The sequence below is a fragment of the Pristis pectinata genome, chromosome 1 (assembly GCF_009764475.1).
Source record: "Pristis pectinata isolate sPriPec2 chromosome 1, sPriPec2.1.pri, whole genome shotgun sequence".
Taxonomy (NCBI): Eukaryota; Metazoa; Chordata; class Chondrichthyes; order Rhinopristiformes; family Pristidae; genus Pristis; species Pristis pectinata.
Window position 1 is genome coordinate 29,120,272 of NC_067405.1, and position 19,536 is coordinate 29,139,807.

At 37.4% G+C, this 19,536-nt stretch overlaps 1 protein-coding gene across 4 annotated transcripts in view; it reads left to right on the plus strand.

The window, feature by feature from the left end:
- The window catches only part of tmem163a (transmembrane protein 163a), a 116,682-nt gene that overhangs the window by 58,988 nt on the left and 38,158 nt on the right, over positions 1-19,536 (plus strand). For all 4 annotated transcript variants that reach the window (XM_052034022.1, XM_052033933.1, XM_052033756.1 and 1 more), the window contains 2 exons: positions 11,789-11,832; positions 14,146-14,237. In XM_052034022.1, coding sequence (XP_051889982.1) covers positions 11,789-11,832; positions 14,146-14,237 — 136 coding nt within the window. The remainder of the gene's footprint in view (positions 1-11,788; positions 11,833-14,145; positions 14,238-19,536) is intronic.

Sequence of the window (19,536 nt, forward strand, 5' to 3'; positions counted from 1 at the left end):
TGTCACACTGGCCTCATCAGCTACCTCAGAACCTACAGAACTGAATTGGAATTAAGCCATCAGTGATCCAGAGGGATTGCCTCAGATAAAGGTCTTCTGGCCAAGCTCTTTCCAAAGCAAATACTTTCCTTTGCTGCAGGCATAGAATGCAGAATTAAACTGTAGAATCAGTCAGGCCTAGAATCCAATATACATGGGAAATTTCTGAAAGTATCCCATGTGCCAAATACAAGAGAGTGTCAGAGACCTGGTACTGAGAGCGACCCCAAGGCACAACTTCAAGAAGACAAAGACTGAGTTTCAGCATTCACCCTTTTGACTCATTATCCAAGACACTAAGTAATGGAGTTTTGGATGTCTACCAAAAAATGAAATGGTGCTGGAGATGGTTTACTTATGTGTGGAGCAGTGAAACATGTGACCACTGTCATCTTTAAGGATGAAACAAAAGACATTACCAATGGGGAAGTGTAGGCCAATGCAGAGAGAAGTTATGGAAGCAACTTAGTAAGTCCTGTGAACTGTTCAGGACTTAATGTCTGCTTAATACGTTGGAGGAGATAGTCCATTGAGTAATGAACCGAAATGACAGTTTGACAAGTAATCAACTGTCACCATTTCCAGTTTGGGTCATGGGTATTTGATGGTTGGCGTGGACTTGATGAGCCAAAAAGCCTGTTTTTGGGCTTGGATGACTCTATATTTATCTTTAAAAGCTTCATTAAAGATAAGTATAGATAACAATGATTGAATGCTCAATGGTATATTGTAAGACCATGGGAAAATATCTTGCCAATTGTAACAATTTAGCAGTAACTAATATGGAATATAAATTTAGATGGATTTTCTGGAGTTCCACTTCATTTGCAGAATTTAACTGGGTTGAAAAGAATTCATAAGAAAGCTGATTCATAAAGATGTACAGTATGCTAAACTCTTGTTGAAATAATACCTCAGGCATTAGTTTATCGTGTCTGTTAAGGTTTTCTAATTTACTTATTTGAAATGAGGAATCATTCTTAATTTGAAGAACTTGGTTTTGTTTATCAGAACAATTATCCAGTTTGTAAAATGTTCCCCTTCTAGTTGGGAACATCAGATATATCTGCATGTTAGTGAAGATTTCCCTTTAGCTGTGGTTAAAAATATGATGTGTAAAATAGACACAAAGTATGCTTCAGCTTTCATGGGGTAATTTTGAACTTCATTGTTGGACAGTGGCCATCTTTTATGAAATAGATTTCAAAGTATTTTATCAGTCAGGTGTGTGATTCTGTCCGACGGGCAAATGACCCCTATCGATTCAGGTTTGTGCTGTAGCAAAATGTCATCTTGTGCACTTGTATTGTAATACTGAACCATCAGAATTTGATAAATCTGCTGATGAATAATTTTCATGCTGTAACCATGAAGGCTAATATGTTTTTCTGCTTTCTTAACAGAATTGCTTTATGTGAAAATGCTCACATACTTGGTTGCTGGATGAAATAAAATCTATTTGGATTTTTTTACCTGATTCTTGCATATTTTATATACCTCCTTTCTTGCAACTCTCAGTAATGCTGAAATATCAAGGAGATTAATATTTCATCAACATGAAGGCAAAATTCTTTTTATGTCTCTATTATCATTAATATTGTACAAGATTCCAAAAGTCAATGAAAATTAAGGTAGAAAAAGGGTAAAATCCTTAACCTTGGCTCTTGTTATCCAGATGGTCAGTTTCAGCTCTTGCATTTCTTGATAATGTTGAAGAATTTTTTGCTATTTTTGTGGATGTGATATTTAATTTGCTTTAAAACATACATTTATTTATTAACAACACTGCATTCTGATCTTCCTCTGAACCAAGGGTGCAGAATCGATATCATTTCTAAAGGATGATGCAAAGGTATTGATTCTAACACAGCAGCAAACTATCAGTACCCAATGGAGTATCATTTTAGATTTTGTGCTAGAGTGTTGATGGGGATTTGAACACAGAACCTTCTGACTCGGAGATGAGAGTTCTATTAACTAATCTACTGTAGACACCATTTGCTGGTGTATTTGTTGGCAGACGTGTTTCCTTGATATGCTCAGACTTGATCACATGTGAAATTATTAATCTTCCTTTGTCACTGGACATGCTTTTTATTCAATCATTTTTGAGTTCTGTGCATTGCTGGTCAGGCCAGCATTTATTATGCGTTGTAGTTGCCCTTTGGAAGGTGGTAATGAACTACCTTCTGGAACTGCTGAGGTGTCCCAATGAAGGTGCTCCCACAATTTTGTTAGGTAGGGAATTCCAGGATTTCGATCCAGTGATGATGAAAGACCATTGATACATTTCCAAATCAGGATGGAGTGTGAGTTGGAGGGAAACCTTCAGGTGTTTCCATCCTCTTGCTGCCCTTGCCGCCTTGGTGGTAGTATTGACTTCTTTGGCCACCTTCACCCTCTGTCTCAGGCTAAGAGGAGTCCTGGATTCCTGAGCACAGAGAACCTTTCTCTGTCGTTCATCAAAACTTGAGGTCAATGTTGGCATATTGAGTTGCCTGATCCCATGAATGTGCTGCCGTTCTTTGTCCGCAGTGCCCTCCATGCAACTCAGAATTGTGCTGTCATTCTCGCCTCTCAAGAGGCGCTGCTGGGATGTCAACTACCACAGGTTAGATTCGGCTGCTGTCTGGAACTTGTGGTTAATGGATATTAATCAACAGAATTGTGACTAGTGCCTCTTAAATGCTTGAGTTTTTGTACAAGAAGCACATGAAAATCCATGTGGACTGGCTGATGTGGTTTACTCGGGAAGCACCATGTTAACACGTTTTCACGTATGATTGAATTTTTTAGGCTTTTGTCTATACAATCCCACCAGTTTAATTGCATGGTTTACATAAACTTGTAGTCCAATAGCTTGTCATCTACATCTTCTTGGGGCAATATGATATTATATCAGAGGTTTGATGGTTAATAGACAAGTAGTGTAAACCTGTCAAATAAAGATCCAGAGTTTAAATCCCACCAATTAAATACATAATCTGTAACTTAATGAAAAATTTAGTATCAGTAATGGTGATGAAACTACCAAACTTTAGTAAAATTCATCTCCTTCACTGGTGTTCTTTAGGGAAGGGAAAATGGTGTTCTTATCTGCCCTGTAAATGCTTCCACACTTGTAGAAATGGTCTAGCAAGTCAATCATTAGGGCAGTTGGGATGGGCATTATATTTTGGCCTTGCCAGTAATGTTTGCATTCTGTGAATTTATAAAGAGAAAAAAATGGTCTCCTGTATTTTTGTCAACAGAACCATCTTGTGATTGATTTTAAAATTGCTTCAAGAATTATTTCGCAAGTCAAATTTTCTGCATAAATTCATCTACTCTTTTCTGTTTACCATTTTTCAGTCTATTGATGTGCTTGTGCTGTGGTTCTGCTTCCATGATTCTTCATAATTTTGCCTTGTTGTCATCCAGAGAATTACCTTATCCTTGGCACTTTATCTTTGCTTGTCGCAATCAAAGGCACATAATTGCATCAAACTGAAATTTTGGGTTATTGTGATTGTAAGAAAATCAATGCTGGGTCTGAAATGTCGAATTTAATTCAGACAATACCCAATATTATATTTAAGCATTCAAAAGAGGAAATAGTAATGTAATAATATTCTTTACAGATAACCTATTAGTTCATCTGACTTATTAAACTGCATTAAGGAAGTTAGTTGGGCAGAAATTGGTGAGATCTAAATGAGGCCAACATGAATCAACACATAGAGGCTACTAAAGAAATGGTAGCTCTTTTTGTTAAAACAAGTTCCCTTTCTATAGAGCCAAAAGGAATCAGAATGTTTCTCTAGTGTCATAGCACTGTTACAGCCTGCTGCTTAATTGAACTTGTTTTTTTCTTTATTTGACCCACACTCCCTCAAAGGACTTAATAGCAAAATAGCAGGTCTAAAGTTGTTTCCAACAGTTGGACAAGCTTCCAGCAGTTCAATTCTTAACGAGTTTGGTAATTAACACTTGTTAATATAATTACCTGTTCTAGAGTCAGAAGTGAAAAAAATTATTGTAACAGTAACCTACTTTATTACAATGAAAGGTTATTGAGTTTGATCCTATGAGAGTTCAATTTGTAAAGGGAAACATAGGCAGGTTGAGCATGGGAGAGTTTTGCATTACTAGCAGAATATAATCAGGATATACTACTTGGGTTTCCACTAACCAGACTGTGTTAATCTTTTGTTGGCTGTTCCCTTCAGAGAAAGCATAAGGTAATTTAAATGTCACAGTAGTTGATTTACTGATAGAGAGCATATTGTAATAAGGTAGCTCAAAGTCAGTATTTTAATTCTTTTGAGATTGTCAAATGGAATATTTCTACTTTATTTCCAAGTCTTCAGCCATTAATATTTTAACGTAGTATTTTATTTCTTTTATGACTGTTTGCCAAATTGTTACTTTGCAAATGAGGATCTGAGTTTCCCCTGTACGTGCAATTGACAATCCAAAAACATATTTTGCGTAGATTTGCACTGGTTTTCTGAAGTGAAGTCATGTTTCAAGTTTTCACTTGCTCATGTCCCTAATCAGATAAAATCTTCCTTTTAGCTAATTCAAATGGACAGACTTTTAGAAAGTAATTTTTCTCCATGCATTCAAAAATATTCCTTGCTACATTTAAGAGTGGTAGCTGGATGCAGTGTGATTCATCCAGCTGTGAATGCATCTCGTCTCATGTGAATGAAACTCAAACAATTACTAAATTAATCAGTCTGTATCTCGCCGTTACTGGATTCCTCAATAAGTAGTGGCTTGGCATTGACAAAGACATAAATCCTCTGGCCACTGCTCTCATATCACTATTCCTATGCACTTTTCATGGAGTTCTTCAATAATTAAATGAAGTTAATATTAATTGTGGATGGAAAAATCATTGGCTGAAAGGGCATAATATCCGAAAGTCAGAAAAAACAAAGAGGCACTATTTGGAAATCTAAAATAGATAGTGAAATATTTTGCTTAAATTGAGTTATTTATGTCTTTCTTCTTAGATTAGTTATTGTATATTTTAGAAATTTTATTTATTTGCAGATTGCTATGAAGTTACTTTTTGCGATTTGTTGATTAAAATTAGAAATATAACAGATTTAAAGCATGTTTTTATTTGAAGTGTTAAAATTGCAATTTCTGTGGCTTAATGCTTTTTTTTAAACCATGGTCAATAATGTCTGCAATTGATGTCTGATAAAAGAACCGTATATTAGTATGTTAACATCTTTAACTACAAGGATCTGGAATTGAATCTAGGACAAAAATGACATCTGCACAGGATGTGAAGATTTTGTATGACAGCAACTTCATTTCTAGCTCATCCCCATGGAATCCCTGGCCTTGCTCTATCAGAGATATTGTTTTTGTGCTATCCATCCTCTCTGTAAATTTAAATGAGCTTGTTTTCTCTCTTTCTTAGTTCTGAGGAAGTGTCTTCAATCTGAAACACTAACTGTTTCTCTTTCCATAGATGCCACCTGACTTGCTGAGTTCCTCCAGCATTTTGTGTGTGTTGCTCCAGATTCCAGCATCTGCAGAATCTCTTGTGTCTCTTTTCCCTGTGTTTATTTCAGGTTTCCAGCAGCTGTGGTTTTTGATGTTTTTTTTTCCCCCTTGATTTCTTGTATTCTTAAATGCAAATTATAAGGAGAATGAAAAATGAACTTGTTGGTGTTGATGTTCTCATGTACCTGCTGGCCTTGTCCTAAGCAATAGTGATTGTGAGTTTGGGAAGTCCTATTGAAAAAGACTGGCTGGGCACCTGCAGTGAATTTTGTAAATGGTACATGCTACAGCTGTGGTGTACTGAGTGGTGGAGGAAGTGAATGTTTAAGTGATGGTTGGGCACCATTTGGGAGGCAGCTTTGCACTGAATGGTGTCAAGCAAATTAATTGTTGTCTTACTTGCTATCATTCAAGCAAGTGGAGTACATAACATCCCATTCCTGACTTTCTTGAAAATGATGAAAGGGACTTGGGGAAATTACTCAATCCAGGGTACTCTGCTTCTGACATACCTTTGTAGCCACAGTGTTTGCAAAGCATAGCTGGTAAAAATAAGTTTCCATGCAAAGATGACTCCTCAGATGTTAATGGTATTATGATGCTAATGCTATTGAAGAGATGATTATACTTTTCTCTTATTGGAGATGGCCATTGACTGGTACTTCTGTGATGTTTTTGTGGCGTGAATGTTAATTGCTATGTATTAAGCCTAAGTGTGTGCTTCATTTACTGAGGAGTTGTGAATGGAATTGAACATTGAGCAATCATGACTCTGACCTTTCACTGAAAAGGTAATTAATGAAGCAACAAGGTTGCTGGGCATAGGATACTGTGATGTCCTAGGTCTGAAATGATTGACCTCCAGCAATGGCAATCATCTTCTTTTGTGTCAGATATGATTCCAGCAGTGGGAAATTTTCACCATTGATTCCCATCAGTCTCAGTTTTACTGGAGTTTTCTTGATGCTTCACTTAGTCAAATGATGCTTGGGCGTTAAGGGCAGCCACTCTCTTGTTCCCTTAGTTTATGTTTATACATCATTCACTTAGGCACATTTATACATTCTAATTTTTTTTAAACTTTATTTCAGAAGTAATATGATTTTATAAGCCTTCAGAAATATTATCTGTTCCTTTTTTGTTTGTAATGTTAATAATAAATATTCATAACTAAAGGAAAAAGTGAACTTGGCAGGCAACCATCAATAGATTCATAAAGATATTTTACCAATTTTTAAAACTTTTTTAGTATGCAATTTCTAATATCAGTTAAAATTTACCCTGGATGACTAATTAACCATGTGGATTTTCTTTGTATATGCAGGTTTATTTTATGTTATCTGGCATGTCTATTTCTTCCTGATTAGATGCTGGAATATCCTTATTGTGATTTCAAGGCACACAGGGGGCAAGAACTGATACAGATTCGGATGTGTATGTCATTGAGGCTGAACTAACCTTAAATTTTTAAACTGAACATTCTGTACTCAAAGTATGTTCCACCCATCTACTTGACAGAAGCCGTTCCATGGATATTCAAGTTAAATGTATGATTCACAGCTGACCTCGATTGGTAGCTTGATTCACTAAAAAAAAGGAAATGTTTAATGCTTTCCATCTAGGACTGCATATAACAAATTCTGTTATTTAGTCAATGGGCAAATAATTCAAAGTCCTGAGGGATAGCATAAATCAACATTAAGAGAAACACAGTTTAATCAAGGATGGACAGTATCAGCTTGACTATGACATGCAGGAAATGCTGGAGGTACTCAGAAAGTCAGGCAGCACCTGTGGAGGAAGACATAGAGTTCACATTTGAGGTTTAAGACTTTTCATCAGCAATGGAAAAGTGAGAAATGTTTTCCAGTTCCAAAGAAGAGAATGCATAGAGGGAACAAAGGGATCAATAAATATTGCAAACCAACAAAATCCAAAATAGATCTAACATTACCCACTGTAACATTAACTCAGTTTCGCATTCTCCATGAATGCTACCTGATTTGCTGAGTACTTCCAACATTCTCTTTTATTTCAGACTTCAAGCAAGTGCTATGTTCTGCTTCTCATAGTTACAGATTGTTTTTCTTTTCTCTTTTGCCTTTGTTCTTCACCTTCTATCTATGCTCCTCCAGTCAGATCAGTTGTGCTTAATAAGCATTTATCATGTTATCTTAGAGGGCAAAAATAATGCTTGTGTTATTGGGATAATCTTGCTGTCCACTCTATCAGAAACACTCCCTCTGTTTTCTTCACTCCTCCCCCTCACTACAACTTAAACATGCTTAACTTCTCATATTTCCAGTTCTGGTGAAAGGCCACTGACCTGAAATGTTAACTCTGTTTCTCTCTCCCCAGATGCTGCTTGATCTGATATCTCCTGTTTTAATTGCAGCTTGCAAGTAACTTGATTTTTTTTGAAGAGGCAGTGAGCAGAGTTGAAGAGGGTAGTGCATTCGATGAGGTACCACATGGCAGATTGGTGGCAGGAAAAAAATGCTTATGGGATTCATGGGAATGTGGCAAATTGGATTAAAAGTTGTCTCCCTGGGAGAAGACAGAGGGTAATGGTCAATTGGTGTTTTGATGACTGTATTCGGTGGAGTTCTTCACGCCTCAGTACTATGTCCCTTATATTTCTTGATGTATATTAAGGACTTGGACTTAAATATTGAGGCGATGTTTAAAAGTTTTCTAATGGCATCAAAACTGGCAGTGTAGTTAATAGTGAGGAAGACAATTCTAGGTTGTAAGAAGTTAGCAATGAACTGGTTACGTAGGCACAGAAGTGGCAAGTGGGATTCGATGAAGATAAGAATGACATAATGCATTTGGGGAAGGTAAACATCATGTGGGAAAATGCTATAAATAATGCAGAGGACAGGGATTTTTGAGCTGCATGTCCACAGATCATTGAAGGTAATGTAGGAAAGGTAAATAACATAGTTAAGAAGGCATATAGAATACTTGTTTTTCACAGCCATGGCATAGATAATAAGAACAGTGAAGTCTTGCTAGAACAGTGTTTAGCTCTAATTACTAGTGTTCAATTGATTCATGTACAACTAGAATAGAAACGTAGAAAAATAGAAGCAGGCGTAGGCTTTTTGGCCTTTTAACTCTGCTCCAGCATTCAATACATCACATCATGGTTGGCCATTTATCTCAATACCATGGTCCCACTCATTCACCGTACACATTGATGCAGCTTGTATCAAGAAATGTATCTTTTCCTTAAGTATATTCAGTGATCTGATTGCCCGCAGCCTTCCCTGATAATGAATTCCACAGGTTCACCACCTTCCGAGTCAAAATATTTCACCTCGTCTCAGTCCTAAATTTCTTACCCTGTAACATGAGACTCTGATCCCTCTTTTCAGACACCTCAGCCAGGAGAAACATCCTTCCCAAATCCACTCTGTTTAGTCTTGTCATAACATTGGAAGTTTCAATTACATCAACTGTCAATTTTCTAAATTCTAGTGAATATGAACTAAATTGATCTAATCTCTGTTCATACTCCAGTTCCTGGAATAAATCTGGTGAACCATCGTTGCACTCCTTCTATGGCAAGTAATACTGTGCAGTTATGTTCTCACATTGCAGAGAGGATGTGATATATTAAAGGATGTAGGTTTAATTGGTGGGAGGTTTAGAGAGGAGGGGAGGAATTTTCATTTTACTTGAAAAATACAGAACAATCCTGAAAGGCTAAAGAAGACAGAAACCATTGTCACGGTTAAAAGGTGACTGGAAAAGCACTTACAGTAACCTACTCACCTATGGACTTGAACCTAGTAATGGGACTTATTACAGAAGCACCCATTTGACTTGTTGGGTCCTTGCTGGCACCAGTAGAACAATCCAATCAGTTCTGTTCCCCCTCTCTTACTTACCTGCAGCCTTGCAACTTATTCCATCTCACATGCCCATCGACTCCCCCTTGATTCATTTACCATTTAACTGCACTAAATGATAATTTATTGGCTGATTAACTCACCAGCATATCTTTGGGATGTGGGAGGAAACCCGAGTACCTGGAGGAAATCCACACAAGAGCAACCTTTCTAGCTCAATTTTTGGCCAGAACAAAATGAGCCAAATGGCTGCCTTCTGTCTGTGTCAGAAATTTCTGTGATTCTGATTCTGTAATTAGTCCACATATTTTTGATCTTTTTTTTTCATTATTTTATACTCAAAAGAATAGCTCAAAATAAGCAAAGCCAGGAGCAACATGTTTCATTGTGTCTGTTTATTCACATCCAGAGCTTAAACTGCCTGTGATGAAAGCAGTTGTCTTCTATCTGCCAGTACTGGTTATTGCAATGAATTTAAGGTTGATATCACCAGAAGCAGTTTATGCCAACTGCTGGCTTTGTGAATGTTAGAATCATAGACTCATTCAGCACAGAAACAGGCCCTTTCTTTCCACCTAGTCCATACCGACATGTATCTATCTACGCTAGTCCCATTTGACTGCATGTGGCCTGTAACCCTCCATGCCTTTTCTATCTAAGTACCTGTCCAAATGCTTTTTAAACATTGTAATTGTATCTGCCTCCTATCACCTCCTCTGGCAGCTTGTTCCAGATAACCACTACCCTGTGTGGAAAAACTTGCCCCTCCTTTACATTTCTCCCCTCTCAACTTACACCTTTGTCCTCTAGTTCTAGACTGCCCTGCCCTGGGGAAAAGACTGTGACTATCTATGCCCCTCATAATTTTATAAACCTCTATAAAGTCACTCCTCAGCCTCCTACGTTCCAATAAGAATGAACCCAGCCGATCTAATCTCCCCTTATAACTACAGCCCTCCATTCTAGGTAACAGCCTGGCGAGTCTCTCCTGCATTCTCTCTATTGCTACCACATCGTTCTTGCAATGTGACGACCAGAATTGTACATAATACTCCTAGTGCAGTCTAACCAATGTTTTGTACAGATGTGAAGAGGATGTTTCCAGTAGTGGGAGAGTCTAGGACCAGTGGACACAGTCTCAGAATAAAAGGACGTCCTTTTAGAACAGAGTTGAGGAGGAATTTCTTGAGCCAGGAGAAGTCTATGGAATTCATTGCCACAGACGGCTGTGGAGGACAAGTCATTGGGTCTGTTTAAAGCGGAGGTAGATTGGTTCTTGATTAGTGAGGGTGTTAAAGGTTACAGGGAGAGGGCAGGAGAATGGGGTTGAGGGAAAAATAAATCAGCCGTGATCGAATAGCGGAGCAGACTCGATGAACTGAATGGCCTAATTCTTCTCCTATTTCTTATGGTCTTATGCAACATTCCCAACTTGTATACTCAATGTTTCAACCTATGAAGGCAAGTATACTCAACATTTTACGTGTGTTGATACCAAATGCCTTTTTCACTATCCCAGCCATCTAATTTCACAAGGTTTGTAACATGTAACGTAACCTAGATATATGATGAGGAGTTCTGTTTAGAGTTTGTGGTGGTTACATAATTAGTTAGAAATGTATAAGTAACACTTCAACAGGGAGTAAGGGACTGTATACACAACAGATCATTTATGCTGAGCATGAAGAACAATATTTGAATAAGGTTCTAGATTTATGGCATTTACGTATTTTATGAAAAATTAAAAGTGTCATCAGTCTGGGGTCAGGGTCAGTAGGTATCCACGTGCATTGTTTACAAAGTTCTATCAAGTTCCTCATTCAAGAACATTTTCACGATGGATTTGAAATATATCAGACTCAAATGTTGAAATATTTTGGTTCATGTCACCTGATTATCAAAGCTTCCACTTTTTTCTGCCTTTGGTCAATGTTGTTATTTTGATCACGTTGTTCAAATACATGAATTTTATTATAATTTCCAGAATGACAATCAAAACATCTGAATAAATATAGGAGAGTAGAATTTGTCCTTAGTTGCCTGGACTACATAGTAGTATATTGTAAATGTAGAACTGGAAATATTGTACTCCACTTCAACTCCTTTGACTTCAGTAGAACTGTAGTGAGGAATACAATAAGCAGCTGCTATATACAGTATATGCACTTTAGCATTGGAGACTGAGTATATTTAAAATAAGTATTTTATTATCAATGCATCATCCAGCTTACCAGATTTGTGGAAAAGAAAGAACATTTAGTCATAAGCAAATAATCCAGCATGTTTCACCTGAACATTTTTTTTGTAGAATCTATCAATAGTTTACATTAATTTTCCATTTAATTGGACTGCAATCTACTAATCATCTGTACTCCATTCTCTTGCAGCTGTTTCCGTCATGAGGCACAGTGCATCATCCTTTGGGTTTGCTGTAAGTAATATTATGTACACAAACACAGAAGTGACAAGTGACTTGGACAGATTATTCAGGGTTGGCAAAATACAATGCACTATGTTTTGATTCTGGTTACATAACTTCAATGGCATTGAATTTTGGAAGCATAGTACATTACTGAAAGGCTGATATATTGTGTGTTTAAATCCTATGACTGAGGCTGGATTTATATATCCATTTTTTCTTTTTGGATTCTGATTTCTTATAAAATTTAATAATTCTGGCCCAAATTTAATCATAAAGGATAGTACTAGGTTCAGAGGCAAATTTTCAGCTTAATCTTGATTTTAATACAATTAATCTTGGTCCCAATTAATCTTAACCTTGGTTTTAGATCATCCAGGACTAGAAACCAATTTGGTTATCCCTATAATAATTCTGTAGTTGAGTACATGTACATGACATATAGCTTTGGATTTATTATATTATTTATACATATTTATTATTTCCAGTTCTACATTTGCAAATACAACCTTCATGCAAATTATTAAAGCACACAGACCCCAAGAATGTGTAAGACAATTTTAATTCCTTGGATTCGATCCTCGAAGAGCCTTTGCTGTTGACTGCCAACATGCACTAGGTCAGGGGGAGTACTCTCATTTTAATGCACATGGTAAGCACTGTACTACTGGGGTATATTTCAGATATCCACTCGTCCCCAGCACTGGAAAGTCCAGGGATGTGTGCAGGAATTTAAATCAACTAACCTGTGGAATATCATGTGCACAAGGCCTTAAAGTTATGAGATAAACATATGCCCATAACTTCAGCTTGGACAGTTTTTATAATGGAGAGGAGGGTTGGGGGTTCAAGCAGGGCCCTTTGTTTACATCACCCTCTAATTCCTGCCTTTGCACACTTCCCTGGGAAAGTCTGACAATTAGTGTTCAGTCTTACATAGGAAAGAGCTTGGTCCCCCTTTTAAGGATTGTTTACATAGCAGGACCTAGGAAATGCTGCAGGCAAAAGCTGTCCAGCATTGCTAGGTGTGGTAAAATGTCATACATTATGCATTAAGGTAAGAACATAGAGTAGAACAGTTGAGTGTCAATTCTAAATCGATAGGAGTTTGCCACTTCATTAGTGGCAGAAAATATTTTATTTTTAACCTTTAGGTAGCTTTCTCTTCTTGCCATTGTAGTAGTAATCTTCAACAGTGTCAGTTGTTAATTTGTCCTTTACAAGTAATTTAGGCAAATGGGATTTCCCTTGGGAAATCAGCAAGGTGGGATTGGTAGTTGTCTGGTTGGCACAAAGTCGCAAATTATGGATGTATCATAGTGTGATAAATGCTAAATAGGTGAGGAAGGATTTTTATTGAACGTTAACAGCATTTTGAAAGAGTGACTTAGATATTTAGAGACTTAGATATAAGAGAATAGATCTTACTTTTTTCATGGTTTGAAAAATATGGTGCATATTATACTTGTGGTTAAGGTACAATAACATAATGTTATAGTTTAATGAATATTGATGAAGCTAACATAAAATGTTTGATCCCTATAAAGGAAAAGTAAGTTAGCTGAGCGATATGAAAGTGAATGTCCAACATTAGATAGATATGAGAGAAACAAAGGACTGCAGATGCAGATAGATATGATCTGAGAAGTGATTTCCTGATGTTCTCATTTTTAATTTAAATTTCTGATGTGCATTCCAACATAAATCATATTAACATAGCATTTGAATAAGTTGTCACTTTCAGAGGATTTTAGCAAGAAGAAGAATGTGTAGGAATATGGCTTTGGGATGCTTGTATGAAACTTAAATTTCACTGTCCCTTCCTCAATGAGGTACTCGGGTACACAAAGACAAAAAAAAATCATGACTTTGATTTTCAGGAAATAATATTTTGCTGGTAACTTCATTTTGCAGCAGGAGCACTTTAACCATAAAAATGATATGTTATATAAAATTTATATTTGGAATTTTTTGTGATGATTGTTAATCTGATAAAATTACAAAGAGTTATTCCTCTTTTGCACTATTTATTTATTTTTGTAACTTATTTTTATGTCTTATGTCACTGTACAGCTGCCACAAAACAACAAATTTCACGACATATGTCAGTGATGATGAATCTGATTCTAAGACACCTGCCTCAAAATGGTAAACTACCATCTCAAATAACATTTCCTGCAATTCAAGTCATCCATGACAATGGATTTCCAGTGAAATCTATATTTAGTCATTCATGTATTTTTCCCCTTGATGTTTAAGTAACATATCAACTCGTATCTGTGTGACAACAATCCATCTTCTGAAGAATGTGTCTGTCTGTTCTAGTTTGACGCTACGTTGGATGTATTATCTTCTGCAATAGTACTGTGGCGTTACAGCAATGCAGCGGCTGTGCATTCTGCCTATCGGGAGAATATGTAAGTCCACCTTATCATTTTCAAATGATTCTATAAAGCAGCTTTTAATAGTCCACACTGAGTCTCATAAGATGAATTGGCTCCTGCTCTTCATAACATTTGGAATCGACAGTTCAGGCCAGTTGATGGTTTGATTAAAGTACCAATTTATTCCAATCTATTAAATGGATATTAACTGAATGAAGACTGTACAATTGCCTTTGCCGTAGCTCATAATTTATTTTTTGGGGGACTTATTTTGAAGGCTTCCTGCCTCTTTGAAAACAAAGGGCTAACATTTCTATGGTGCCAATAAATAAGGTGTTGCATGAGAAGCCTTTTCTCATGGACCTGGCCCTATAGAATTCAGTAGCTTCTTCTTGGGCAGTCCCTTGGGATCAAGGAGGATTTACTTCCTCTCCTATTTTTGTGGGTTCTGAGATGGCCAATGAGACCAATGTGGGAACTGCAACTTCCACAGATTGGGCAAGTAATGGCTGATGGGGTGGGCAAGGGGGTAAGTACTTGGAGACCAAAGGCTTATCTTATTCTTATAATGTCGCAGAAAGAGAACATTTGGCAATCAGATCCATGCCAGCTCCTGGGGGAACATTAGTTACATTCCCCCTCTCTTTATTTTTTTGTGCTCTGCCTGGGTTTAGCAGTCATGGAGGGGAGAGTGTAGGCTTTCTTGGTCCTTTGGGAGTGGAGGAGTGTGTGCAAAGCTGAAGGGATGTTGACCAAGGATCCTTTGGCAAGGGGTGGGAGAGGAGATCGTGGTCAGTGGGTGGGCTCATCAGGAAATTGTGAAGGGCAGGATTAGCATGGTTGAGTGATGAGGCATGAACATAAATTGATTTTAAAAAATATTAAAGTTGATCTACCTGTTGGATTTCCAGTGCTGAACTGGGTTCTGCATCACGAGGCCTGCTGCAGGTCAAATAATGCTATAAAAGCAGGGTTGCTTGGAGAGTGACCAGTGATGGCCAATGCTTGGAACGTGCTGACTTACTTCAGAGTAATGTTGCAATGTGGAATGATAAGATAAGATCTCTTTTTATAAGATATCTTTATTAGTCACATGTACATCAAAACACACAGTGAAATACACCTTTTGCGTAGAGTGTTCTGGGGACAGCCCGCAAGTGTCACCACTCTTCTGGCACCAACATAGCATGCTCATGATTTCCTAACCCGTACGTGGGAGGAATGTGGGAGGAAACCAGAGCACCCTGAGGAAACCCACGCAGACACGGCGGGAACGTACAGACTCCTTACAGACAGTAGCCAGCAGCGTTATGCTAACCGCTACACTACCATGCCTGCCCTGAGACTATCCTGTAGGAAAATAATTTTGATAAAGCAAAGGTAATTCATGACCAGCAGTGTATGACTAGTTTTTGAGTTACTTGATTCAACCCAGGTGTAATCACAAATATTGCACACTCTAGATTCAAGTAATTTTTTTTATATAGAATGATGAATAATGCTGAAAAATAAGCCTCAGCATACACAACAAAATTTTTAGGATGAGCTAAAACTTGCTAGCAGTTCTGTGTTGTAAATTGCTGCAACTCCCTAACGTGGGAAATCCTCCCGTTGAACAGTACAAATACTGAAAGTAGCACAGCACAACTTACAAGCTGACACAACTGTAAATGAAGAAACATTTGGACAAAATTGGTTACAAGTAACACATTGTGATTTGGGCTTGGCAGAATTTATTTTAAAAATGTTATTTTATAAGCATATATTTTAAAACATATATTCTGATATTTATGGATCTGAATTTTCAGGATTGCAGAAAATGAAAGCCAGAGAAACAAATAATTTATCAGTGACAGCACACTATTAAAAGCTTTATGTAATCACCTGTCAAAATATAAAATGTGCATACGCATACCTCAATAATATGCACCTGACTTGCTTTAAATCATTGTGTTTTATTAAGCAGTTACATTGCATGGGTAAGAAAAATAAACACATTTATATTTATGAATTCTTTTGACTATCAGTGATAGAATTTATTGTTTTTCGATGCACGTGAGATGTAATCAACATTTATTGCTTTGAAAAATCACATCCTGACATGCCTATTTATAGTTTGGCTTTACTGCTATTCACAAAGATGTAATTAATTAATTTAATTTAATCTATGCACGCCTTGGCCATGGTTCAGTGCTGCTTGGACATATAAATATTTCTTATCGTTCCTATTGTTTACTAAGATTATTCCTTTGAAACCAAAATATTAATCACTTCTGTGTTGGATTATGGTGACTGAAGCATTCAGGTTCTGGTACATTATACTGTGACACTGCAATATAACAAACTGCAATAAATATTAATGTTCTTATGCAAATTTCTCTCTTTTCCCCAGCGCCATTGCTCTCATGCCTTGGTGCTGTTCTATTTCAGAAAGTCTCTTGTGGGGTAGTATTCCCCACTAGCACATTACTTAATTGGTCTTCTTTTCAATTACTAAAATGCTTTTTTTGTGTCACGTAACAGAATTCTGATTCCATTCAAGACTGGAAAGTTAAGGGAATATCTCATAATCTTGTTTTCCTGTTGGGAATGCTGTGCCCAAAAAGAGCACAGCTCAGAGATGGAACTACAGCATTATTGTCCTGAGTTACATTCCTACATTATTTGCACTGTCCTTTGCAAGATTCAACACAGCCCTATTCGTTCTGGGGGATTTAGACTAGGTGCTTAACATAACACTGGGGAAAAAGCAGGATGATTGAAGGGCTGCAGAATTTGGATTTCATGGGACTTATGAACTGAGTTCACTGGAAAACACTAGAAACTTCTTTAAACAGGAGCTAGATTTTAAGATCGTTGTGATGTATAATAAGCCGTTCAGCATTAAATGATATCTACTCCTACAGTTTTGTTAAATGGAAGAAACAGCTGGGCCAAACGTAAGAAATAAAGTTCAAAGAAAAACAGTGAACCAGCTCACTGAAAACATTCAAGAACATGAATGTATTTCTCCGCTCCTTGGATCAGAGGCGAAGGCCTGGAACGAGCATAGACATCCAAAAGTAATTGATTTAAAATAAGAATTTCTGAATTATCTGTTTATGGAGTCATATTGTGTGTCGGTTCTTGTTGGAGTAATCTGGTGGTAGACAAAAGTATGCAGTGAATGGTTGAATTTTAACTTGATAATAAACTGGAATGATGGCATGAGGCCAACTGATGTCAGAGCACTACTATGTCAAATCCACTTTCGTGCAGCCAAACCATTCATGTGTTATCTTTAGATTTCCCAGCCATTTAGGCTGAATGCTTGTGATGATAGCAGGAACAACTCTGTTTCAAATTTGGAGAGAGAAATGGAGGAAATACTTCAGGTTAATGACCCTTCATCAGAATGGGAACAATGGGGAAAATAAGTGTGCTTTAAGTTACAGAGAGGGGGAGGAGTAGAGAACCAAAGTTGTCCTGGCATTGGAGTGGTACCCAGCTTTGAGCTACCCCATAGCGTGCTGATAGGTTACAGGGCTGTTGGTCCTGGAGTCCAAACACTCACAGGAACTTGGCCACACTCACTTTTAAAAAAAAAAGACATCCTCTTGACGGGATGCTGCTGTGCCGGGAATCAGGAGCACACCCCCAACATTCACTGGCATACCCTCAGCAATGATATGGTGATCTCATTGCTGCATGGCTTGATATTGAATGAACTACCGAGCAAATGTGCAGAGGTTGCCTGTGAGGGCTAGTGTTGGGCAGGCTGGGGTGAAGAATGCAGCCCTAAGATGTAGGGCTCAGAGCAGCACTCTGACCATCTCGGTGAGTGTCGGCTGTTGCTGGGGACTGTCAGCATTTGCTCCATGTGTTGACAGGCTGTCTGGATCCTACAGTCTCTCTCCTCACCTCCTGTTGGATGGGACACAAGTTGTTGTCTGCCTTGTTCAGCTGCACAATTTTCCCCAGCCTGGAGGTTTGTCTATGGTAACAGACTCAACAGCCAGTAACTACTGTTGAACTTGTTACCATAGAGAAATCTCTGGGTTAAAGAGAGCTGTGCAACTAAACAAAGAGAGGGGGAGACTGCAGCTTCCATCATCACATCCAACAGGAGATGACAGAGATGTAAATATGAAGACGCTGGGCAATGGGGATACAACAACCCTATTGCTTATACGTCTTTCTACCTTCAGATCTGTTCCTTGTTCTCCTGCTGCCTATTAGGAGGCCTACAGTATAACTCCTTCATAGTGATTTCACCTTTTTTATTCCTGAGATCTACCTATATTGCCTCACTGGAGGAGCCCTCCAGGATGTCCTCTCTAGGTGCAGTTATGACATTCTCTCTGATCAGTAGTGCAACTCCCCCATCTCTTTTACATCCCTCTCTATCCTGTCAGAAACATCTAAATCCTGGAATGTTGAGCTGCCAGTCCTGCCCTTAACCAAGTCTCTGTAATAGCCACACTAGTAAACTCATTTCACCTAGGAAGTCTACAACCAAATCTTTTAACATCATTTTAAGCTAATTTCCTTTTCTAACCACTAGACTTGTAGATTGTTAATCACTTTTGATTCTATCATGCTCTGGTGACACTATCAAAAAATTGTCAGTTGTTATGTGCATGAAAGCTCAAATGGCAGTATTCAGGTGCAAAAATTTTCAATATTTGCAATGTATTCTAAAGTATGCTATTTTTAATAAGATATAAACAAGCCTGACTGAAGAATGTAAACTAATCTTATTGTAGCTTTGGTCCCAAAGTGTTGCTATAATGTCTGATTAAAATCTCCGTTGCTAGATATGAGCTAACTCATGGAGGATGTTTGGCCCTTGAGTGGAAAACAAAATTATTTTTATTAATACATTTCTTTTCAGAAGATCTCCTGAAGGGAAATGGCTAATTACTATATTTTTTTTAGAATGAATCAAATAGAAATATAACTTAAATTATAATTTCATTCACTTTTAAGCTACTATATTAAGATAACATTTATTCTTAATAATAGAATATCTTATACATAATTAAGGACTAGTATATGTTTGGTTTTGATAGAAGGGGAATTTTTTGAGCATATATTATGACAGCAATTAATTTTGATTGAACTGAATTTTGAACTGAATTTTAAAATGTATTTAATATAACAAATCAGGGAAGGACAATAAACAGATACATTTTATAAGATAAAGCAAAAAAAGCTGTAAAGTTAGCACTGGAATTTCCCTTTTATATACAATAGCACAAAATGTCTCTGAAGTCTTCCAAATGACAGCACTATGGTGGCACATGCTATACAAATGTCAGCATGAAAATAACGAACCATAACTGCGTTCATC